Raw genomic sequence first — 25314 nt, 5'->3', positions numbered from 1 at the left:
GTCTTACCCACGGCTCTGGAGTGGGTCTGCAGGACGGTGGCCATGAACTCGGGCGGGGTGGGGGGGTGGGTGCTGGTACCTCGTCCGTGTGGACAAGAAACCACTGGGAGACAGACCCAGCAGTGGCAGGGCCCAGCGGGGAGGCCGGCACAGCTGTCACGTCCTTCTCCACCCGCTGTCCTTCCGCCTGGGCTCCCCGAACCTGAGGCCCCCACTGTGTCCGCAGCACTCCCCCACCCCCACCCGCGGGAGGCACGGGGCGGGGGCGGCAGCTGAGGGGCGGGAGGGAGAGGGGTTTCCATGGCGGTGGCGCTGCGCCCCCCCCACACCGTCTTCCCGCGCCACGGCCCCTCTCGGTGTGATGGTTGGGACCCGACTGGAGGTTCGTGTTGTGGGAAATGGACAGTTCGGAAGGAATACGTGAGGCACGATTGAATCCGTCTTTCAAGGACAGATTTGTGATCAGATGGCCACTGTCATCCTGGGCTTCCTATTACACGGAAGCAGCCTGTGACTCTTACTCCTTTTCGCTCAGAAACGTTGCTCTTGCTCTCTGGATTCTCCGAGAGGCTCCTCTGGGATTGCGCCCTCTACCCCATTAAGAGCTACCCCGTACATTCCTGCCTGGTTCGGGCCCCGACCCGAGGTGTGACTCTGTGGCCCGGGAGCAGCTGTGCAATGTGGCCTTCGTGTCTGGGTGACCTTCCCCCGCATGCGGGGAGGGTCAGGGGGCGAATCCCCTTCGCAGGGGCTTTGGGCTGAGACACGGGAGCAGTGATCTTGCGTGAGTAACACTCACCACCCCTCTGCTGCCCCCTCCCATCCCACTCGCCCACTGCCCCCAGAGAGTGGGGCTGTGCACCCAGCATGACTGCCTCCCCCCGACGGGCGTCGGAGGCCCTTGGCGTCAGACGCAGCAGCGGCCGGCAGCCCCGGGCGGGAGTCACGGCCACGGAAGCGAGCCACGGGCCTTACATTCGCTGAGCCACTTGTTGGGGTCCAGCATCAGGTACTGCTTGGTCGCCTCCAGCTCCTTCATCAGCCACTCGTACTTGGCGCGGACCTCGGCGATCCGCTGCTGCCGGTGCTCCAGGATCTTCAGCTTCGCGTTGAAGCACGTCACCTCCTGGCGGGAGGGCGAGCGGGTTGTGGGGGAGGAGGAGGAAGAGGAGGAAGAGAGCCTTCAGCCCAGGGCCAGCCCACCCACCCTCTTCTAGAAAGCGCTGCTTAAGCATAGCATCCTTGGACAGTGAGCTGGTCCCTGGGAGGCACCTGGGCGACCACGGCCGGCTCTCAGCCTTGACAGAGTTGGCTCGGACAAGCCCCCGAGCGCAGGACGGTGGCAGGCACTTCTGAAATGCAGAAGGAGCCGGAGAAGCCCCTAGCACTGCCGGCTTCCCCAGCCCGGGAGCCCTGCAGATGTGTACACAGGGAAACGCGGAGTTCCCCAAATCCTGGGCCGCAGTCCTGTGCTGGGCCAGGGCTGTGACCTCCCACCCACCTCAGAGGCCCGCTGGGGGGTCACCCTGGGCCTGAGCACCCCCTCGGCGCCCAGTCCCCGCCCCAGGGGTGTGCTGGGGGGTCCCCCGCCGCCCTGTGAGGGGGAGGGAGATGGCTCACCTTGCTGCCGCCCCCTCGTCGCCGCTGCAGCCGCTCCACGTCGTCGATTTCGTAGACTTTGATCTCAAAGGGCTCCCCGAGGCCCCGCTGGGCGCTGCGCAGGGGGCCATCCACCCAGCGGATGCCGGCGCCCCCGGCGGGCTTCCTGGCGGGGGAGGGGGTATCGAGGGACGGTGCGGGCACGAGCCTCCTTCTCTGCGAACCTGGAGGGGAGGGAGCCCAAAGTGCATCTTTTTAATTTCCACCTTTCACACGGGTTTCCTTCTGATGCGGGCGGCGGGACCCCAAAGGGCGCCCCGGCCTCTGCGGCAGAGCTGAGTCTGCAACGCCCCGGCCTCCCAGCACGCACCTCCACGCCCACTCCCCTGAGGCTGGCGCGGGGCCTGCACCTCTGGACACCCAGCCAGGCCCCACCGCACCTGGGAGCCACCTGCAGCCTCCCCCTGTGAGGCCGAGTATGCGTGCATGCATCCACACACACATGCGTCCACACGCCAACACACGCAGACCAGAGCTGCGGGCCTCGCTGGACACACATGCTCAGTGTGGACGTGTGCTCTAATGAGACCCAGAAGGTGTCTGTTCCGGGGGGACGGGCCCTAGTGAGTGAGTGGGAGCGTAGCGCCGGGAGCCTAGGAAACACCGCCCTTGCTGGTGACGCCGAGGCCGAGGGACTGGGTGGAACAGGTGAGGGAACTCAGAAGCACGGACCGGCAGCTGCGGCACAGTCACGGGGACCTGCGTGCAGCACGGGGAACGCAGTCTGTTCACCGTGACGACCGCGTGGGGTGCCAGGTGGGCGCTAGAAATACCTCGGGGTCGCGTCACAGGTCACACGAGTGTCTGACCTCTGTGCTGTACCCCCAAGATGAATACACGATAATACTGAACGCGAACTGCGTTAGCTAACGGGCGTCTCGGACTCTCTCGGAGTTTCAGGTGTGGGTGCAGGTCTGTCGATTCTGTGCATGAACCCACGTCACCCAGTTCCGGCGCCAATGCTGAGGCCCCACCCCTCCCCTCTTGTCTCCTGCAGAGGGGACTGCGAGCCCTGCTGAGGACGGGGCAGGGACAGTGCTCGGGTGACAGGAAAGGCTCCTGGATGCTGCAGAGGCGCTGCAGAGGGAGGGTGCCCTCACGGCGCTCGAGTGGCCACAGGGAGCAGCGGCGCCCACAGCCACACCGTCCCTGCGACAGAGGACTGACCCCAGGGTCCCACAGGGTCCCACAGGGTCTGGGTCCCACACGGGTGTGACTTCTTGGGCTCACCGCACACACTGCCATCTCCACCTCTGAAGCAGAGGCCCCCCGCTTTCTGCAGACCCCAGTCTCCGCCAGTGACCACTGCCTTCCAGCAGCTGTGGGGGCGGCGGCTCAGCCGGGCAAGAGTGGTGGGGGGCCCCGAGGACGCAGCCCTCACCGGCCCGCTCCTCCTCCTTGATCACCCCTGCTCATCGGCCCAGCACCCCGTCCAGATGGACAGAGGTCGCGGATGCAAAAAGACACTGATGCTGCCAGCTGGCAGCAGGGCTTTGCTGCGTGAAATGGCCCCCACTGGACCTGAGAAAGTCAACGCTGGTGCTTTCATGAAACTTCCAGCCGGCCTCCCCCCACCCCCACCAGCAGCCGAGCCCCCTCCGCCCGCCGCTCCTGCCTCGGCCGCCAGCTGTGCGCGGTCAGAGGGGCCCCTGCCCAGGCACAGCCCATCTGCCCGTCCTCGCCAGCACTGGCTCTGACGTGGGCCTGCACCTCTGACGCCGCTCCGTCCAGACGGAGTGCCCGCCCGAGTCGGCAGATGCTGCCTCCCCTTCAGATGTCAGGAAATGCCCAGGGGTGGGGGGGTGGCCTGTTGGCCCTCCCGGCGGGGAAGGTGCTTGTCCTGCCCACCCCCGAGAGCCCACACTGGCGGCTGCCTCTGCCCCACCACGGCCTTCACCCAGACTCGGGCGCGGGTACCAGGAAGATGGCCATCGGTACGCACGGAGCACAAGCATGAAAGGAACCATGGACATCAGAGATGGGAGGGAGGGAGGGAGTCAGCCTGCGTGATCTTCCTGACCCTCGGGAGCTGGCTCCACGGCCTCCCAGAGGCGGGCGAAGCTGGCTGGCCTGGCCGCTGTGGAGTTTCCACTGGAAGGCGAACCGTTTCCAAGCTGGGATGAGACAGAGCATGTGCCCGGGGCCCCGGAGTTCTCCTCCAGGCAGAACCGTAAGACTACAACGGAGCCGGAAAGTTCCGGAAAAACGAAGCGATGCTGCATGTTGTGGCAGAACGCATCACTCACATGTGCATGGTGACAGAGGTGAAAACGGACCCACTGTGCGGCCCGTTGTGTAAAGCACAGCACACACGGCTACGTGAGGTGCACACTGCTGGGCACTGAACAGCGCTGTCCCTGGTTCACGTGTCTAGCATACCTTTATCACTAACGTCTTAGAGTGTACGCTTTCTGCTCACATAATAAAGCTGCAGCAGCCTCATACGTCTCACGTTTACTGTGCGTTTTGATTGCATCATTTTCTCTCATGCTGGATTTAATCTCAGTTGTCTCCCATGGGCAGGGCAGGCCGGTAGCCTCAGGCGCTGGGCTGGACCACGTGGCCCAGGTGCGTGGCAGGCCATGCCGCCCAGGTGTGTGCAGGTGCGCTCTCTGACATGCGCATGATAGCACGATCACCTAACCACGCGTCTCTCAGAAAGTCTCCCTGCCGTTAAGCAGCACCGGACTACAGGGTAAATCTTACAGCTGCTCTGCGTCCAAGGTGTAGCCTGATGCAGGCTTCCATGCACCTCTGCCACCCCATCCAATGGGTACACCCCCTGCCCCTTCAGTCTCACCCCGCTCTTGCCACCTGAGCCTGTGCACCCATCACAGCTCACCCATGTTTCTCTGCAGCTTCCTCCTGGAGCTGCGGGCCCTCCCTTCCTCTCAGCGCCCCCTCCCCTCCCACCTCGTGCTGCCACTCGGCAGTGCGTCCCGGTCCTGGGGCTCTGCTCCCCACGTTCTGCCCCTCCCCTCCAACGAGGTCACAGGCTTCTCACAGCGGCCCGTCTTTTCGGCTGCCTGACCCCATACTGCCACACCCAAAACGTCCCTGTCACAAAGCTCTAACGATGTAGAGAACAGGCCTGGGCACTGTTCAACGACTGACAATAAAACTGTGGATCGGCTTAGGGAATGGAAGTCACACTACCACCAACATCCTTTGTACCATTTGAATCACTGCATGTGCCGTGGGCATCCGAGAGACCACGGCAGGGGCCAACCCCTTACTTTACTTATGTCAGTGGAAGCCCCGAGAGGAAAGAGGTGCCATAAAAGTCACACCGTGTAGAAGCCCATGTCCCCTGCTCTCTGGCTCAGCCCTCACATGGCCGCCCCATGCTGTGGCCAGTGGGACAAGCCTGATTCCGTGCCCTCCACACCCCACCGCGACGCTCCAGGGAACGTTTGCTTGTCTCTACCACTACGTGCGCGCCGACGCACTCAGAGAGCTCACGGTTCTCTTAAAACACTCACGTCCCTAGTTCACTTTCACCGAGTCACCAAAACATTACAATTGTCCAAGTTCAAAAGCACTCCCTGATAAGGGTGGCCGCCTGTCTCCCCTCGGCAGCCCCAACATCCCCGGTGACGTGAAATCCAGCCGTCCAGCTGGGAATGTCCTTCGAGGAGTTTTATGGCTTCCCTTAAAGACGCTGCTTGTGATTTACGCTGATCACGTCCGACAGCCAGCGTCTCCCTCAATAATAACAAGTAAGCGAGGCGAGGTCACCTGGCCCGAGAGGAGCACATCTCTGCCCCCACGTCTACTTCACAGCTTGATCGACAGCAGCAGCTCACCGAGGCCCAGTGTCCTCGGCCCTTGATGCTAAACCCCGCCTCCGGCACCTCGCCGGGCGGTTTATTTCACTCCATTTCCCTTTAATAGCCTGAGAGGGGTCTGTGAACGGAGGGGACACTGGAGCAAGGACATGTGCTGGGCCCGCTGTCCACCCTCCAGGGAGTGACTTCACAGTTTTTCCTCCTCTTGACTCCCACATACCAGCCAGACCAAAAAATGCAAGTCCTGGGAAACCAGTAGAAGGTACGGAAAGAACGAAATGGATCGGTGGATTCGAGCACTGAAGAGTATGTGAAAGCCCTCTGCAACATGCAAACACGCGTGACCACATGGCACACATCACGCAATCAACAATCCGGACATTGACAACTAAGATTTGTTGGTGCACTGTGGGTGGGGTGGAGGGGAGGAGGTCATGTGGGGTTGGCCAAAAAGTCCGTTTAGTTTTTTCCATAAAATAAAAGATACATCTTCCGGCCAAGATGGAGGCATAGGTAGACACACTGTGCCTCCTCGCACAACCAAGATAGAGACAACAACAATTTAGAAGTAGAGTAACAACCAGAACTGACAGAAAACTGAACTGTATGGAAGTCGGACAACCAAGGAGTTAAAATAGACCCGTTCACCCAGACCGGTAGGGGGACCTGAGTTGGGCAGCCGGGCACGGGTTGCAGCGGAGAGAGCAGAGCCTTGGGACCGGCGCGTAAGACATCCAGGGCATGCAGGACCTCATTGGGTGGACCCTGAGAGCCCAAGAGGCAGCTGGCAGACCCCGGCCAAGGGGTGGCAACCTGCAGACCCAGTGAGGCAGCAATTGTGAAGCAAGGCACTGCGCACAACCCAGGGTCCCAGCGCTGGGAAATAGAGCCTTGGGGCACTGATTGAAAACACCTGTGGGGGTTGAGGCGCAGGGAGAGACTCACAGCCTCACAGGAGAGGTCCTTGGAAAGTCCCACGGTGTGCACAAGCCACCCACACAGGGATTGGCATCAGAGGGGCCCAGTTTGCTCGGGGGAAGTGGTGGAAGGGACTCAGATCCAACGGAGAGCAGAGCAAGCGCCATTGTTCCCTCTTGGACCCCGCCCCCACATACAACGTCACAACCCAGCGACTGGGTGCCCCGCCCTGGTGATCACCTAAGGTTCCGCCCCTCATACGTAACCGGTGTGACCAGACCAAAGGGGAAAAAATATAGCTCAAGCAGAATTGAAAGTCCCAGAGCCAGTACTTTTAAGCAACCAAGAGATAGCCAACCTATCAGATGGACAGTTCAGAGCACTGGTGATCAGGATGCTCACAGAATTGGTTGATTTTGGTCGCAAATTAGATGAACAAATGTAGGCTATGAAAAGAGTAATGAAGGCAAATGCACAGAGAACCAATAGTGATGGGAAGGAAACTGGGACTCAAAACAATAGAGTGGACCAGAAGGAAAAAAGAAACAATCAAACAGAAAAGAATGGAGAAATAAGAATTCAAAAAAAAGAGGAGAAGCTTAGGAACCTCCAGGACATCTTTAAACATTCCAACATGTGAATTATAGGGGTACCAGAAGGGGAAGATGAAGAGCAACAAGTAGAAAACTTATTTGAACAAATAATAAAGAACTTCCCCATTCTAGCAAAGGAAATAGACTTCCAGGAAGTCCAGGAAGCTAAGAGAGTCCCAAAGAATTTGGAGCCAAGGAGGAACACACCAAGGCACATCGTAATTATATTAGCCAAAGTAAAAATGAAGGAGAGAATCCTAGAAGCAGCAAGACATAAGGAGACAGTAACCTACAAAGGAGTCCCCATCAGACTGTCATCTGATTTCTCAAAAGAGACCTTACAGGCAAGAAGGGGCTGGAAAGAAGTATTCCAAGTCATGAAAGGCAAGGACCTACATCCAAGATTGCTCATCCAGCTAAGCTTTCATTTAGGATGGAAGGGCAGATAAAGTGCTTCTCAGATAAGGTCAAGTTCAAGGAGTTCATCATCACCAAGCCCTTATTATATGAAATGTTAAAGAGACTTATCTAAGAAAAAGAAGATAAAAAGCATGTATAGTAAAATGACAGCAAACTCACAATTATTAACAACCACACCTAAAACAAAAACAAAAAGAAACCAAGCAAACAACTAGAACAGGAGCAGACCCACAGAAATCGAGATCACATGCAGGGTTAGCAACAAGGGAGTGGGAGGAGGAGAGAGGGGGAAAAGGTACAGAGAATAAGTAGCATAGATTAAAGGTAGAAAATAGGGGGAGGAAGAGAATAGTATGGGAAATGTACTAAAGAACTTATGACACACGGACATGAACTAAAGGGGGGGAATATGGGTGGGAGAGGGTGTGGAAGGGGAGGGGAGTGAAGGGGGGTAATGGGACAACTGTAATAGCATAATCAATAAAATATATTAAAAAATAAATAAAAGACACATTTTTCATTTTCACCAATAACGTTATTGGTCCGGATACTTTGAGTATGTCAGCTCTCTCCCGCTATTGGCTGCTCATGGGTAGAGGCCAGGGCTGCTGCTAAACATCTTCCAACACACAAGACAGCCCCCAGCAGAGAATTCTTTGGCCACAAGGCCAGCAGTGCCAAGAAACCTCGCAAACCACTTCTGACACGTTTGATCAGTCGCAGCACCTTCTCTATACACAGCACAAATCATTTTTTGCATTTCAGTTGCGTTTGCACCTTTCTTGAAATAATAAAGCAGAATATGCCAAAAATGTCGCTTATTTTCTTCCATCTTCAATATTAAAACGGCCTCACAAAGATTCACCGATTTTTGTCAAGTTTTTAAAAAAATGCACCCTGATATAACAGCTGTCACAATATAATCTAACAAAATTGTTTACATAAAGTTAAAGACAACTAAATGCTACTGGAACCATTGTAGGGAAAAAAACATAACAGACTTTTGGGCCATCCTGTTGGCTTCTGCACCACTGGGTGGGGAGGGCAGCCACTCTGGGCTGTGGGGGAGGGGCCGTGGAGGAACGGGCAGCTTCATCCCATGGCCGCTGAGTGTGGGGTGGGCACTGCTGGCTGCCAGGTGCCCTGCCTTTCAACTTAAGCCCTATTTGATGCCCAGACCGTAGGTCCGTTTTTACAGTGACAACCTCCATGCCACGTCCCCAGCCACACCTGCAGGTGACAGGCTGTGAGGCAAAGAGAGACCAGGTATCCATCCCCTGGCCTGGGTGCCCCTTGCCACCTGAAGAGCAGGGCAGCAGTGGGGCCCCACCCCTCTGCCCGCCCCACGCCCAGCGCCTACCTGAATTGGGGCGCTTCTTTGGGGTCTTGAGGCTGCGGCACCGGCCGCCCACGGAGCTGCTGTTCTCGCTCATGGAGTCCTGGGCGGAGGACGCGCTGCCCGTGGCCTCGCTGTCGCGCATCATGCTCTCGTAGCCGCTGCTGCCGCCACTGTGGTAGAACAGCGCCGTCTTGCCCATGGCCGGGGGCAGCTCCCCGCTCAGCACGCTGCTGTTGTCGCTGCCGTGGCCACTGCTGCAGCGGTGCGGTTTCCGCGGCGGTGTGACCTTGCTGTAGGGTGACGGCAGCAGGGGTGCGGCCGCCGGCTTGTCATCAGGGGCCCCTGAGCGCTCCTCGTCGGGCCCGGACCGTGGCTGCAGGGCCCGGGGCCCCGCGCTGCCCTGGAGCAGCTCGGAGATGCGCCCGTTCACCGCGCGCAGCGGCAGCTTGGCGGCCAGGCCGGAGCCCCGGCTCCGGCTCAGCGACTGCGTGGACCAGGACATGTGCTTCCCACTGGGGGCCGGGGTGGAGCTCTGGCCCACCGACTGCGGCAGGGACTTGGTGGAGAAGCTGAGCGTCTTGGTGGTGGAGGTGGCCAGGCTGCGCCCTTTGGGGCTGGCCAGGAGCAGCTTGCTCACGGCCGAGATCTTGGACTGGCTGGCCTTGGGCGAGGCCCCGGCGGACTGCGGCGCACACGGGTTGGTGGGCGAGGCACCAGCGCTGCGGCCCAGGCTCCTCCCCACGCGAGGCATGGTGCTGTCCTTGCCGGCGTGCAGCCGGGAGCTCATGGAGGACAGGCTCTCGGCCCGCTCCAGCGAGAGGCATTCGTAGTGGCTGACGGTGGTCCGGCCCAGGGAGTTGGTCCTGCTGGCCAGCTGCTCCAGCTTGGCACTGAAGAGCTTGCTGCTGCTGCTGGCGTCCTTCGCCTTGCCACTGGGCTCGTCCGGGAAGCTGGCCAGGAAGGGCGCAGGCTGGTTCAAGGGGCTGCTGGTGCTGCTGCTGCCGCCGGCACTGTGCTGGGGGCTGGCCCGGTTCTTCTGGTCCAGGCTGGACTTTCGGACCGGTGGCAGCGGCGGGGTGCCTTTGGGCCGGGCCAGGACACAGTGCTTGGGTGACGCCACCTTCCTCTCTAGGGTCGCCTTGGAGGACTGGCTGCCCAGCGTGGGGCCGATGCCGCAGGTCTCGGGGACGCCGTGGTAGAAGAGGCCGTCCGGCTCCTCCTGCCGGCTGGCCTTCTGGAAAGCCCTGGGGAGGCTGCTCGACTTCAGGCTTTTGCTGGGAGGCACGGGGGTCTGGGCGGCCCCTCCAGGCAGGGCGGTCTCGCAGCCATCCACCACCCTCCTGCCGCTGTCGGTCCCCGGGGAGGCAGACACCTCACCGCTGCTGCCGCTGCTCAGCCTGTCGCCGGGGCTGGCCTTGCCGTCCTGCTCCCGCTCTGCTGCGGCCTCAGGCTTCGCGGGGCCTGGGGCCGTCTCATACCTCGTCCCTTCTTCGCTGGGACACGCGCCCTCTTTCTGTACCTCCTCCTCTCGTTTTAGCCACGGGTCCTCAAACGTCATCTCTCTCTTTGCTCTGGTGTCCTTTCTCTCCTGGGATGGGGCTGCTTTGGGCTCGGTGCCAACGGACGCCTCAGGCTCCTGGACGTGCCGGGGGCCCATGGCGATGCAGGGGTAGACGGTGATGTTGGTCTTCATGGGGACGTACCCTTCGCAGCTGCTCAGATTGGCCGTGTTGGAGATGGTGACCATGGCCTTGCCCAGGGTGGATATCTTGCAGCCTTTGATGGGGGTGGCTTTGTCGAAGGAGTCCTCCCCCGTTTCAGACAAGATGAGCACATTGTCAGAGCCAGCTTGGGGCCTCTCCCGGCACACCACGGCAGCGGTGCTCTGGAGGCCGCCGATGAGCTCCGGGGCGGGGGGCTCCGCCATGGCCTCCCCATGCCCGAAACAGGCCTGTGCCACGAAGCTGTGGCACGACCGCTCGCCGTCGCTGCCTGTGCTCATCTCGCTGAGCCAGGAGCTGATGGAGGACCGCCGGCTGCCCGCCTCCCGGCCCTTCTCGTCCAGGCTCAGCTTTGGGAGCGGCAGGAACTGCGTGATGCTGACCTCGGACACGGGCGCCACGCCGGAGTAGCACTCCAGGTCCTCGCTGATGCTGCCGATGATGCTGACGGGCCTCGAGCCGGAGGCCAGGGCCTGCACGGAGCAGTCGCTGTTGAAGCTGATGATGCTGGTGGGGCGGCCGCCGTCCAGGACCCCGCTGATGGTCAGCTCCTCCACCAGCGTGAACACCAGCTCGTCCTCGCCGTTCAGCTCCAGCGGCTGCTGCACCGTCACCGTCGTGGTGCTCACGAGCTCCTTCCTGGCGTCCGCAGGCGTGGCTGCCTGGCTCTCGCACTCCGCGGGGGCCTCGGGGAGCCCTTCACTCCCAGCAGACACGGACTTCTTCACGATCTGGGGGCTCATTCCCACCGGGGGGGTCCGCACCTCAGGCTGCAGCAGGGACTCGCCGGACGCCGTGCCGGGGTCCCTGCTCGAGGGCGGCAGCGGGGCGGGAGAGGGCAGCACGCCCTTCTGGGTGTAGACCTTGCACCTCTGGGAAGGGGAGCTGGCCGGCCTGTACTCGGAGGTCTTGGACAGGCTGGCGACGCCCAGCCGGGGGGAGCCCATGGGCCTGGGCTTGCCCTCCACGAACCCACAGGAGGTCAGGCTCTCACGGCTGCTCTGGAGGCTGCGGCTCTGCACCAGCTGGGAGGAGCCCTGCTGGCTGCTGCTGCTGCTGCTGCCGCCGGGGATGCTCCGGGGCGAGGCCGGGGCGGGGCTGCCAGGGAGGGTGGCAGCTGGGACCGGAGAGGGGTTCCTTGGTACCCTGAAGGCCAGTGGGTCGGCGCCTTCTCTGTCGGTCAGCTGGACGTCCGACCCGCTGTCCTCCTTATCGGACTCACAGAGCAGGGTGGCCCCTGCTGCGGGGCCCAGTGGGGGGCACTTGCTTGCCTGCTCTGCCCCGAACTGGGCAGGCAGCTCCTCGAACGGAAACGGACTGGGCTCCTCGCTGCCGTCGATGCAGTCCAGCCTCTCCTGCAGCTCGGCGAAGGTGTTGCACTTCAAGCAGTCCCTCTCCGGCTTGCGGGCAGCGGCCACTCCGGCCTCCGCCGGCCGGCTGTCGCCCCTGCTCTTCTGCAGGGCGGGCACGATGGGGACGAAGTCCGGGGGGCCCTCGTTGTCGGTGAGCTCCTTGTCCGAGAGCGCCGCGCCATTGGGCCCGATGTAGATGACCGTGTCGCAGGACTGCTCGCTGCTGGAGGAGTAGTCGGGGTCGCTAGACAGGTGAGGGACGGCGAAGTCGGGGTCCCCCGCAGCCCTGGCGTGGAAGGGCCTCAGCTGGGTGGGCCTGCGCATCCGGCCTTCCTCGCAGGAGCTCTCCCCACCGGAGGAGCTCGACGTGTACTGGGGGCGAGAGCAGAGCGGTCAGCGCGGGCCGCTTCCGGGACACGCTCCCGGGGGCCCGCCCCGCTGGCCGCACGCAGGCTCTCCAGCCCCGCCCAGCCCCGCCCGGCCCCGCCCCCGCTGGCCTCCCTGCCAGGCCAGGGCGCCCTGCTTTCCACACCATGGCCGCATGTGCAGAGGGTGACCCCCATGGGGCATGTGGGGAAACAGAGGCTGCTCATGAGAGGAGGTGACCGACCCAGCAGACCCTGTCTGAGCTCCTGAGTTGCTGAGGCACCAGGTGCCACCGAACGCTGGCTGGAAAAACTTGTGTTTGATTTTTGTAAAAGCTACAAAAAGAAGGGGGAGAAAGCCCCACCCGTGGCCAGCTGGCCCGGGGTCAGAGTGACCACCACCCTGAACGCTTCTCACGCCACCCCTGTCCTGCCGTGGCTCCTGCCTCAGGAGATGAGTCCACTGATTTCTAGCAGATTCTTAGCACCTGCCAGAAACCAGTGAAGGAACCGGGCAGAGCTCAGCAACCCGAGAACACCTCCTGGAAACACAGGGGACGTGGGGCCACGTGATCAGGGAATTCATCTCGGGGGTCACCCAGTGGAGGGACACAGGGCGCGGCCTTGGTCTACGGCGGACCAAGGCCGGTGAGAGACACTGCTCTTCCTGTCCTTCCCAGGTGTCCCGTCTCGAGGCAGCGATACGTCCGAACCACGGAAAGTGGACGGACCAGTGCTCTCAGTTAGGGGGTCCAGGCTGGATGGCCCGGAAAAGTGCCCACGGCGGGGACCGGAAGTGACTCCCTTCTGCAGCAGCAGGAAGCTCGTCCTGCCCCCAGGTGGACACTGCGCGCCTGTGACCCTGCCTTCGGGGGCTGGAAACACTGCTTGGGCTTTTCCCGACTCGGCTCCCCCAGGGCTCCTCCCCATCAGCGCACCCCCGGCAGGCTCCTCACCTTCGTTTTCTTCTTCTTCATGCGCAGGACCCTCGAGGCGATCTGCACGGTGGACAGGGTCTCGGCGTAGCTGCCGGCCGCGGCCGAGACGTGCGCGATCATGGTGGTGCGGCAGTTCACGTTGCCCAGGGACTCCCGCAGCAGCATGGTCAGCTTGCTCTCCCTGCGGGCGGGGCGGGTGGGGGCTGCGTCAGCGGCCACGCCGCGCCTTGGCCTTCAGGCCTCGGTGTGGCTTTAGGGGGGCCGGCAGGGGGCTTCTCTTTGCCTTAGTGTAATGGCAGACTAATGCACATCATAGCCTAGCGCAGGGCCATCTGCAGCTGGCAGCTGCGCCAGTGATGCGAACTCCAAGGACAGGGTTCAGGCAAAATGCCCCCTCGGCACTCCTGAGCCGGCTGTGATGTGCGTTCCTGTGAGTCCACGTGCATGTGACATGGCACATAACGCGGCCTGGGGACAGGAGTGAGAGGGAGGCAGCTTGTGACCGATGACGACTCAGTGTGCACACGAGCCTGTTCTGCGAGTCCCGGCACACGGGCCATCCCCGCCACAGAAAGAAGCGCCCCAGCCGTGACCTGGCCCCGGACATCTCTGTGCTCGTAACACCTGCAAAGTGCCTTTTGCCAAGGAGTTGCAACCACTCTGCTGCTGTTGGCTCTGAACTCTTGTATTTGCAGAGTAGTAATAAAGGTACTCCTGTTCCCGATAAGTGGCGAAACACAGATGCAGGCCTGAGCACTTACTCAATCAGCAACAGAACATGGAACATTCTAGAAAAACTTCCCGTAGGGACTTCGCAGGTGCTGTGGGGAGGAGCCAGGGCCCGGGAGTTTACAGACTGTGTTTCTGAGCTCTTTAAAAACAGACTTGGAGCAGCAGCTCCTGCTTTTCCATTCCTCTGCTCGTCCCCACATTCTGCCTGCCCGGCTTCTCAAAGGCTCTGCTTGCGTCGCCCTCAACCCACTGCCTCTCAACAGCCGCCAAACGTCACTTTCCCTCCGCAGCCTCCCGGGAGGCGGAGGGTCGAGGCAGCCTCTTTGTTCCCCTCACCCTACGTTGTGTCATGTCACGTCAGGTGCGAGGGGCCTGTCCTTCCATCTGTGTCCCCGTCAGGCTATTATCACTCAGCGGCCCCGCACAGCTCCCCAGAGAGGGGCTGCCCAGTGCGCAGGCTCGGTGTGAGACGCAGGCTGCTAGGCTGCTGTCAGCAGAGATTAGACCTTGGAAATGGGGAAGGCGTTTCACACGGGACCTTCGGGGAGCAGAGGCCGGCCTGAGAGCGACAGTTCTTCCTTTCCATCTGGGACCAATTAAGGTGTCAGTTTGGGGCGGCTGGGCTCGCTCTGGCTCAGTTCCAGGGCGAGTTAAAAATACATCAGGGTTTCCCTTCCAGCAGAAGAGTCAGTGTTGAAAGTGGTGGGAGGAGAGTATTACAGCTGAATGCTCATGTCTTCCCCAAATTCATGCTGAAGTCCTAGCCCCAGTGTGACGGTGTTCGGAGGCGGGGCCTTTGGGAGGTGATGAGGGTGGGGACCCTGTGAACTGGACTGGCACCCTTGGGAACGAGACCCCAGAGAGCCGCCTCGCCCCTTCCACTGTGTGAGGTCATGGCAACAAGGTGGCCGTCGGAGAACCACAGGCGGGTCCTCACCACACGCTGGATCTGCCAGAGCCTGGTCTGGGGCGTCCCCGACGCCAGCACCGTCAGAGATCATTTCTGTTGTTTAAGCCACGCGGTCTGTGGTGCTTTGTTATGCCAGCCCAAACTGAGACAGAACGGCAAGGTGGGGGTGGGGGGGTGTGGGGGATGGGGAGGAGGAAGGCGGCCTGGCTGTAAACATGTAACTCCTTTCCAAAGGAATCCAGGGGGCAGTCCCGGACCAGCCAGCGCTGACGCCCAGACGGGGGAGTCAAGGCCCGTCCTGGCAGAAGTTTCCAGAGAAGACAATGAACCTGCGTGAGCCTTAGGCTCTGTCTTCCCCATGGGGAGCAGAGGACAGAGTCCATGAGGGTCGACCTGTGATCCCATGCAGCCAGTTCTCAGTGCTCGTGGTGGTCAGGTCCTACACAGTCTCCATGGTCACCGGATTCGTGACCACAGGGCCATGGCTCCCGGAAAACGCATGGCCGCGGTTCCTGAGGGCCTCTGGGTCACACCATCCCGCCAGGTGACCACACATAACCTTGCTCCATGTGTATTTCTGTTTCAAGATTCCTTACTTAATACACATTTCTTACAAAGAACGAATTACAGGCACTCATTTCTTCATAATAAAACACTAGCCGAGAAGGGTGTAACCTTTTCCTGACTCTGGGCACCATGACCACAAATGCCTGTGGCTCTCGGCCTCACCGTGACACTGTCCACTGCCCTTTTCCCTGGACCAGTCGTCGCCTTGTGAATGTGCAGGAACCCCAGCCCCTTCCCCACGGCTTCCTCAGGCCCTGCGGGTGTGACTGTGACACTTTCAGGCCAGCTCGGGTCAGTGGCCTGCCACCTCTTCCTCTCTCTGGGTGAGCCACACTGCGGATTCACTAACATCAGGTTGGCGCCAACAGCTGGATGAGGCTCCCTAACGCACGGATCTCCTCCGTGAGGCATGCTCTAGGCAGCGCTGTGGTTCTACACGTTGGGGGTCGTTTTAAACAGTGAAATCACCAACAAAAAGTCACAGATGCAAGAAAAGTGGGGCACAACACAGACCGTGAGAGGGGCACTTGTTCACGGAAAGAAAGGGGGGGTCAGAGGGCAGAGCGTCGCCTCGCTCAGCCGCAGCTGGGAACAGGTCTACGGGGCGAGTCGAAGACTCCGTCACTGCGCTCGTCTGTGATGAAGGACACGGCCACTGGTTTGGGGGCACGACTACGTTTCAGCAAGCAGGCAAGCTTGCGACATGGAATCTGCAAGTGACAAGGCTGGAGTGTCCTAGGAGGCTCCTCACGGTAAGTCTGGTTAATTAAGTGCTCTTTGCCCAAGGCACAGCCCACTTGCTCGTCCCTGTGACCTGGTGCTCGGGCTCTCAGGAAAAGACACCAAAGACAGAGAAGGACGGACCTCTTGTTCGCATAGCAAACCGTTTGCCCTGCCTGTTTCCACACGAGGCCCCATTCATGAGAAATCTCGGGACTTTTCTAAGGCCATATTGTAGGAAGCAGTCAGGGCATGTGTGTTGCTTGGCAACCAGCACCGTAGCTCTCCTTAACGGCCGGCAAGACGCGTTCACCGGGCCCTCCAGACGCTGCGACACACCCTCACAGGAGTGAGAGGTGGCAGCCATAAAGCTTCGGTTTTTCCCACCTCACCATAATTGAGCCTCTCAAACAAAGGCAGTGAGGCTGGGGACAGAGGTGAAAGACGGGGCAGGGGCCTCGAGGCTGCAAACGGCAGGTGTAACTCGGTGTCTCTGGTGGGGAAATGAAAAGGTTTAAAGGGTTTCCAGGATGAGGGTCAGCGCAGACTCAGTCTGCCCCTTGGCATCCAGGCTGAGGCCAGAGGAAGAGAAGAGCTGGGGGGCAGTGCTGCTGATCCCCGAGCCACAGGGCCAGGCTCAGGGGCCTGGGGGAGGGTCCTGGCTGTGCAGCGCAGGCTGGGCAGGAGCAGAAGGGGGCGGAGCGGAGCCGCTGGGGTCTGCAGCCGTGTTTTATCCTCGAGCGGTCCACCTCCCTCTCACCCCCACCACACACACCTTTTAAAAATGACCTTTGACCCTGATGTTTGACCCTGGCCAGCTAGCTCCGTGGGTCCGAGCGCCGTCCTGACACCCCGAGGTTGTGGGTTCCATCCCCGGTCAGGGCACAGACAGGCACCGACCAGTGACTGCACGGATAAGGGGGACAGCAAAGCGATGTCTCTCCCTTTCTCTCTCTCCAAAATCAGTAAGTAAAATGATTTTTGGAAAAATGTCTTGCTTTTGAAAATAAGTCAACCTTTTATTAGACATAGCAAGCGAACACATGAATAACGTTTAATTAATTCTTTGAAAAAAAAAACATGAAATAGCAATTAGTACCTCAGGATAGGAGGTACTAACAAACTAGGGTCCACAGGCCAAATCCAGCCCACTGCCTGTTTTTTTAATACATCTTTTTAAAAAATTTTATTTATTTATTTTTAGAGAGGGAAGGGAGGGAGAAAGAGAGAGAGAGAGAAACATCGATGTGTGGTTGCTGGGGGCCGTGGCCTACAACCCAGGTATGTGGCCTGACTGGGAATTGAACCTGCGACACTTTGGTTCACAGCCCACACTCAATCCACTGAGCTACGCCAGCCAGGGCCCACTGCCTGTTTCTATAAATAAAGTTTTATTGGAACACAGCCGCACCTATATAATGCTGCTGGCTGCTTTCCCACTCCAACGGCAGGGTTAGGTAGTTGTGACGGGGCCCACACGGCCCGCAGAGCCACACGTGCAGCCGCACGTGCGTACTCTCTGGTCCTTTACGAGAAGGGGCACCGACTCGTGCTCCAGGGTGAGCACGCACCTCGGAATCATCCCGGACACAGTGTGGACGGTCGCCGCCAGAGCAGGGAGGGAAGTCTTAACTTCTCTATCACTCAGTAATCTCTTTCTGATTTAATTGTTGTTGCCTGCGCTGTCTCTCTCTTCTTTAAGCCTCACCTGAGGATATATTTATTGACTTTTAGAGAGAGAGACAGAGAGAGAAACATCAGTTGGTTGCCTCCCACATGCACCTCGACTGGGGATCGAACCTGTAACCTTTCAGTGTATGGGACAACGCTCCAACCCGCTGAACCACCTGGCCATGGCTGTGTTGTCTCTCTTGTAGTTCAGATGTTTCACGGAGGGAGAGCCGAAGTCAGCACCAAGGAGAAAGGCAGAGAGACTGAGCAGTGCTGAGTGTTAGAAATCGCTGGACACCGGGTCACAGCTGGGGCCTGTCTTCCCCAAGCGGCTGTAAGGCCGCTGACACTCACTCAACTCAGGACTCATTGGTGCCTGCAGCGGCTCATGCAGGAAGCACGGAGGGAGGGCCGACCCCACGTAGGGCACCGCGCAGGTGCTGAAAAGTGCAGGGAGCGGGACTGGACGGCTCGCAAGGAGCCCGCCATGCAGTGAGGGGAGCAGACACGCAAACACACACTGGGGTGTCACTTGTTAACACTGATGACAGAAGACCAAGTCTCCACCAGCAGGAGGTAAAGAAAGACCCCTGAGGGCTGGAGCGTGCCCCCACTGTCCCCGTGAGATACCACCCAGCCCTCGGTGGGTACAGCCCAGTTCTACCTCTTTGGCTGGGATCCCCTCCACGTCAGGAGGCAAGGATGGAGAAAGACCCTGTGTTTCCTTGAGGTCCCCAAACACCCAACAAAACCCTAAGAAGTTCCTTGCTAAAAGGGCAGCGTGCAATCGGCAGCTCAGTATTGGCTGACCCCAGGACAGCAGACTCTCCCAGCTGGTGAGGTGGCACCGGCTGCCCATGACATAAGACGTGCAGAGTCACGCAACAGTGCTACCCAGGGGACATCACCAGGAAAAGGCCATGCCCTTCGTGAGCCACGTGAAATGCGCTTCTCTTCCAGCAAGGAGGTGAAGAACTCTGGGGCAGATGGTAACCACGTCCTTCTGAGGGAGAAAAATGCGGTGAGCCGGGGATCATCAGGTCAGGCCACCTGACTCCAGCCCAGGGACGGCCCTCCTCTCAAGTTCTCGTCTTGCTGCAGAGCACTGGGCGTCTCTGCCAAGGTCCCCGCTTATGACCCACCTGGTCCCCTTCAGTATACACACACACAAGCAGACACGGAACAAAGCAAGATGAGGCTGGGCCTCTCCACCTGTGTCCAATCCCCTCCTGAGGATGTGTTTACTGATTTTTAGAGAGAGAGAGAAAAACATCAATGTGAGAGAGAAACATTGACCGGTTCCCTCCTGTATGCATCCGCATAGGGGACCGAACCCACAACCTAGGCGTGTGCCCTGACTGGGGATCAAGCCTGCAACCTTTGGTGTCTGGGACGATGGTCCAACCAACTGAGCCTCCCACCCAGGGTGTGTCACCTCTTCATAGTACATTGGAAGAAAGGAGCTTAGTTCACCCAGAAAACTAATTAAGCCCCAGAAGAATTTGCAAGGGAAAGGTTCCCATGGGCAGCAATAGAAACCACAGCAGACTGAGAGACCATGATGAGGCACACCCCTGGGCCCACCCCGGCACACACAAGGGCATGCTCCTTCTTAGAAAAGATCAACCGTGTATGTGTGTGTGAGTAATGCACCGTTAGTGTTCACGAATGCAAACCACATTCTCAGCATGGCGACAGGTGTCAGCTATTCAGATCAAGACAATAGCTACCAACGAAATGTCAAGAAAACATCCGAATCCCTCGCATTCTTAAGGATAGGACCCTGGAACTACATTGCATTTCAGTAAGGATCCCAGCTTCTAGCCACTTGACCTGTGAACGGCCAGAGAGTGTTGCACAGCCTCAACCAGTGAGCCGGAGAGGCTGGGCAAGGGTCCCCGGTATCAGCCAGCTCTAGGGGTGCTGATCAACCAGCCCCACCTACCCCCAAACCCCGGGCCCAACTGAGCCACCCAGAGAGGGAGTTGTACAGATGACAGATGGCGTCACCATCCCACTGCACGAGGACCACTCTTGGGCCTGTCTCTCTGTCCTCCAGGTCCCAAGAAAGTGCCTTTATTTGTGACCCTGTTGAGTTGTGACAGGCAGAAGTACATCCCTCTACCGGGGAAAAATCACTTCCCTTGAGTTCACTTATTTGTAAGGGACTTGCTGGTGCCCATTCACGATGGCTTTGTGGACATTCACATCTTGGGATGAAGACTTTCTACACCATTCTCGGCAGAAGGCACCTGAGAGGCAGGAGTGGCCTTTTCTCAGCAATCCCCTTCAAGGACGCCAACATTTTAGAGCACAGATCATCTGACTTCTGGCTCTAGAGAAGTGCCAAAGCTTCGTACAGGCCCAGCTGCCCTAGCAGCATTTTCAAAAGGAGTCACACGACCGCATAGGGCTTGCCGCTCAGCCACAGCTAGGGGCCCATTTGTACTGTGAAAGCACAGGCAGGTGTCTGCAGGGGATGCTGGGGTGGAGGGCGCCCAACGGTGGCGACCTAGACAGAGAGGCACGGCCCTCAGGTCTCCAGGGAGAGCGACGCCCGCTGGAATCGTCACGCACTGGCAGAAACAGTGTCCTGGGTCTGGCGTGTGGGTAAGGGTGCCGTGGCAAGCACCGGCATTCAGTGTGCAAGATGCATTTGTTCATCAGAGGAGAACTGAGAAGGGGACCCTGCAGAGAAGGGGACCTGCTCCTGGCTGAAGGACCAGCCTTTGTGACCCGACCATCAGGTCACCTGCTGTGAGTTCATGCCTCGCTTCACCTAAGGCCACCTGTGGGTGGAGGGGCCCTGAGACCGCAGAGTGGACACGGTTTACAACTGCTCTCTAATAATAGAATGGAGAGAATAGAGACAGTGATACTAACACTGGTATTCTCTCCTGGAGGAGAACCCTGAGGTGCATACGAACGGCATCGCTTTGGATTTCGAAATCCTCTGATGCAGAGTGATCACCAGGAGGTACGTGCTCCCTCACGCCACCTTGGTTGCCTAGAATGGGCACCAGGGTGACTCCAGAACTTCGGGGACAGTCCCTAGTGAGAAGGGGGAGGGAAGGGATGGTGCTGACAGGGACCTGCTGCTCTAGGGGAAGCTGTAGGTGCCCCCAGCAGGGCCAGGCACGCGACCAGTGTTCACAGGAGCTCCCGGGCAGACATCAGAACACACGTGTCCTGGTGGAAAGGCAGTGTGCACAAGCCAGAGGAGGTTCTGCATCGCAGGGATGGGTCGTGGCCAATAGCATCTGATTATGACTCTAAGCGTTCACTGCTGTCCACATAGGAGAATGAAGTCCAGGGAAATGTGGACTGCCTGAGTTCATTTAATCCTGGACATCAGTGTTCCGTTGAGCTGAGCAAGATAAAGTTCACATTAATGCAGCCTACTTCATGAGGGACCCGAGCTGTCAACAGCGAAGAGCCTCAATGGAACATTTTAAGAGAAGTATATGATGTACCTTGAATTTCCAGCAAACCGAAGATTTCAAGATAAAAGCCTAACTAATAGGGTTCAATCTCATTTAACAAGACACATTGGCTCTAAGACCTGGGCTCACTTTCAGAAATTAAATGTGTTCCGTGAAAACGGCTCTTCACTCTTCACTTGCTCAACGACTCATCCCTTCCTATGCAGAGCGAGGGAAAGCTCCGCCCCCACCTCGGCTGCCAATCACTCAGAATTAGCAGAGTCTGAGTTCCTCCTGAGATCCTCAAATCTGAGTTCCACCCAGGAAAATGTACCTTCGTCCCAAGGCTGTAGCGCCAGGGACGACCTAGGGCATTTTAAGGGTAATTCACGTAATAAGAACCACGACACAGAAAGTCCACCAATCGCAGGATACAGCTCTGAGCCCAGGTTGGTAACATTTCTAGACACCGAGTGTTAGAGCTGAAAGGGGTCTCGGGCTCATGAACTCCCTAAGAAAAGGGTGCCGCTGTTGTGACAGGCGATCTGCTATCTGCCGGAGTATTTTTAATGGCTGAGAACTTACAATCTCCCAGGGCAGCCCATGTGGTATTTTTAAATAACCTCAATTATCAGAAAGCTCTTCCTAACACTGAACTTAAATCTTCCCTCTGCTTCTAGCCCATGGGCACTTGCTCTGTTTTCTATGGGTAAGACTAATAATCCTTTCGCAAACACTGGCCTCTTGCATTTTAAAAGACATTTATTATGTCTTCCTTAAAGGTTCTCTTACTTGGGAATATTCCACATTCCCTCCTTTGCTCTTCAAATATTTGGTTGGTTCTCTCAGCTCACATGAAGCGCCCATCTTCCTGCTACACAATGAGCACTCCCTCTCTGCTCAGACTCAGTTTAGCTCTTGTGCAGTAACGGATACGGCCTTGCCCAAAGGGCAGCCTGGCCTTTGACCTCAGCCTTTGGGAGGTAACCGGTACCACACCAGTTAGGAGTGTCTTTGCTTAGGGGAGGGACTGGCCACACCAGGCCTTAGGGCCATACCTGATAGTCATAGGGTGGAGCTGGCCACGCCAGAAAGATCAATGACGTGATTTAGGCCAGGGGCTTTGGGTCATGAGTATCTGTCAACCTGGAGACCGATATCCAGTGGGAAATCAATAAATCAATACACAGGGAAGTGCCAGTAAACACTCTGCCCAACGAAGCCCAGGTGAGCTTCCCGCAGCAATGCGCGGTGTGCATTGTCCCAAATCGGCGCCGGGAGGGTGGCACAGTCTGACTCCACAGGAGTGGACCGTGGAAGCTTCTCGTTGGGACATCCTCCTAAACCCTGCCCTATGCTTCTCTTCCGTTGGCTGATGCTAGTCTCTGTCCTCGGTCTGTCATAAATAACAGTGGTGAGTGCGTTCAGTGAGTCCATGGTCCCTACTGGTGAGTTAACAAACCTGAGGTGGGTTTCAGGACCCCTCTCGACCTGCAGGTGGTATTGGAAGTAGGCGTGGTCCTGTGTGGACTCCTCCCCCTGCCTCTGCAGTTGAACCGTAACTCCTTGTCATGGCCGTCAGAAATCGTGGGGAGATTTGGCGGTCTGGGCACAGCACCCTCAAATCTTACAGTTTGGCTGATTCAAGGTAGCTCTTTCAACAAGCTCCTAAGAACCCTGATGGCAAGAGCTGGCCGTTTTGATGTTTATTTTGACCTTTCTTTGCAGTGACTTTGAAAAAGTTTGGAACCTGTTCATTCTAAGACAGAAAAGATCCTACATTTATTTATTTATTTAAAAGATTTTATTTATTTATTTTTAGAGAGAGAAGGGAGGGAGAGAGGGAGAGCGAGAGAGAGAGAGAAACATCAATGTGCGGTTGCTGGGAGTTATGGCCTGCAACCCAGGAATGTACCCTGACTGGGAATCGAACCTGGGACACTTTGGTTCCCAGCCTGCACTCAATCCACTGAGCTACGCCAGCCAGGGCTATTTTTACATAATTAGTTTAGCATAATCAGGAGCTAAGAATGTCATCACTTTGATGAAAATGAAACAAAACAAAAAAACCCCAATAAATTAGGAAGCAAGTTAGTAGATATTTCAAATAAATAGAAAATGATGGGTTCATAGGTTTCCCCTGAATTAACAGACTGCTAAAACCTGCACGCTCGTGGAGTCTGAGATGCTATGAAGGGGCACTTGGTGATTTAACAACTGACCCCCTGCCCTCCCTGGACGTGCAGGCTGGTCTGTAACAGGTGAGCTCGTTCCTTAACCCACCTGCAGGGCCAGGTGAGGAGCACTAGTCACGTGTACAGTGCTACGCAATTTAGAATGCAGATACTACTCTGTCGCTTCTCACATCGTCTGAAATTTCACTCACTCTTCAACATTTCTCTGGCCCCCACCATGATCACTAACCATCCACACTTTGCGACGTCCGCCCCTCTATGCCTGTCACTTTTTAGGGACTTTGCAGAGGCCTACGGCAGCTTGGCTGGGGGAGGGGCAAGGGAACAGCCCCGTCCTGTTGCATTATCACCATTGTGCGCCTCTCAAGTGAAGATGAGCTCATGGTGCTGTTTAGAAACTTGGCTGCTCTTCAACTTTAAATCACCCTCAGGTTTAAGAGCCTGTTTCAATCCCGGTGTCAGAGATCCCCGCATAACCCAAAAGGGAGTCTGGCGCCAACGGGGGATGCAGAGGAAGCCAAGAGTCACGTTGCCACGGTAACCAGAGCCTCTCCCCTGATTTCTGCTCACCCCTGTCCTTTTCCATGAATTTTTAAAGAATGCTCCGAATGAAAGAACACAAAGATTATACATGGAATTCTTGATAGAGCATAATCCTATTCTTGCTGAGTACCTTCTCTCAGATCTTTCCCGAGGCCTTTGCTATACCGACCCCCACCCTCCTGTGTCAGTCATTTTGGTGATAAACGCCCACCTTCAGAACACTCCTGTGCTTTTCCACGGGTTAATATTTGTTTCAGGAGGAACATCCACGAAGCTGATGTTTCATGTGGCAGTTTGACGGTGCCTCTTTCTATAGCTCGGGCTGTGGTCACCCTTTGGGCTCAACGTTAGAACCATGCCGAATCTGGGCTTTGAAAATCTGCGAGCATACATCAGGCTCTTTCCAAAGAAATGTGTTTACAAAAAAAAAAGGCAGAAAAACACCTGAGATGGTCTCAGGTACCTTTATCACCTACTCTCTAAGCAAAACCCGAGGTAACAGAGCAGCGTGGGTACTGGGTGAGTCACATGGCTTTCACGTCCCAGCTCTGGACACCCGGCTGAGTTGCCCTGCACCACATCCCAGGAAAGGCTAAAGCGAGGCTAAATAGCATCAGACAAAAGGTCTAGGCTTGGTGATTGCACCGGATTACAATCAGGACTACTTCCAGTCTCCAGAGTTCAATTTAGCCGATTCCGTGCTTTCTCTCTATTGAAATAAAATAAACAGAAAATGCAAATATGAGAGCCCCCAGCGGTCCCTTCGGTTGCACTCACTTGACCGTGTCCCATCCTGGACACACAAAGGCAGGGAGGTCCAACCTCTCTCTGTGTGGTCAGGCTGCCTGTCGTGGGCACCCCTCGTGGCATGGGACCGCCCTTCGAGAGGGAAGACACAGGCTGGCTGACGAGGCAAGGCCAGCAGAACGGGTCGTCACCCTGCTGGGAAGGACTGGGACCCAGCTGGGAGGATGGATTCGAGGATGGAATGAGTCCCTTCCTGTGATCTCCAGCTCTGGTCTGTCCCCGTGCCATGGCTTCTCTTGGAAGTCTGCGGCACAGAGTTTAAAGCAGGATTCTGATTGTCAAGGTCAGGACGAGCCGCTCCTGCCATCCCCTTCCACCCCTGCCTCCTGCTTCCGACCGACGGCCTTCTCTTCCCGAGGCTCAGCTGGGGATACTCAAGGCGCTTCAATACTGAAGCTGCCCCCAAGTCCATTATTCACTGAGATGGGCATCCTCAGGGGTGTGCTCTCCGGATGGGCTGCAGGCCCACGTGACTGTGGCTAGGGGGCAGCCGGGTGAGGAGGGAGCCATGGAGCACCCTAAGGTCGCTCCCTGCACGGGGGACTCTCCACTCCCGACTCCTGGAGCGAGGGGGGCCTTGGGCCACTCCCGCATCTGTGTTCCCGCCAGGTTTTCAGTGCGGGACGCCCTGTACTTTGAGGTCTGTCTGTGGAA

At 57.8% G+C, this 25314-nt stretch overlaps 1 protein-coding gene across 2 annotated transcripts in view; it reads right to left on the bottom strand.

Annotated features, from left to right (window-relative positions):
- KIF26B (kinesin family member 26B) overlaps positions 1 to 25314 on the bottom strand; it is a 376031-nt gene that overhangs the window by 3201 nt on the left and 347516 nt on the right. For both annotated transcript variants that reach the window (XM_036016113.1, XM_028531214.2), the window contains exons 11-14: positions 13112 to 13274; positions 8739 to 12162; positions 1621 to 1823; positions 976 to 1126 (exon numbers count right to left, since the gene is read on the bottom strand). In XM_036016113.1, the coding sequence (XP_035872006.1) occupies positions 976 to 1126; positions 1621 to 1823; positions 8739 to 12162; positions 13112 to 13274 (3941 nt within the window). The remainder of the gene's footprint in view (positions 1 to 975; positions 1127 to 1620; positions 1824 to 8738; positions 12163 to 13111; positions 13275 to 25314) is intronic.

Source organism: Phyllostomus discolor, chromosome 15, assembly GCF_004126475.2.
Source record: "Phyllostomus discolor isolate MPI-MPIP mPhyDis1 chromosome 15, mPhyDis1.pri.v3, whole genome shotgun sequence".
NCBI classification, from domain to species: domain Eukaryota; kingdom Metazoa; phylum Chordata; class Mammalia; order Chiroptera; family Phyllostomidae; genus Phyllostomus; species Phyllostomus discolor.
Note: the sequence above shows the minus strand (reverse complement) of the source record. Positions and strands in the feature narration are given on the sequence as shown.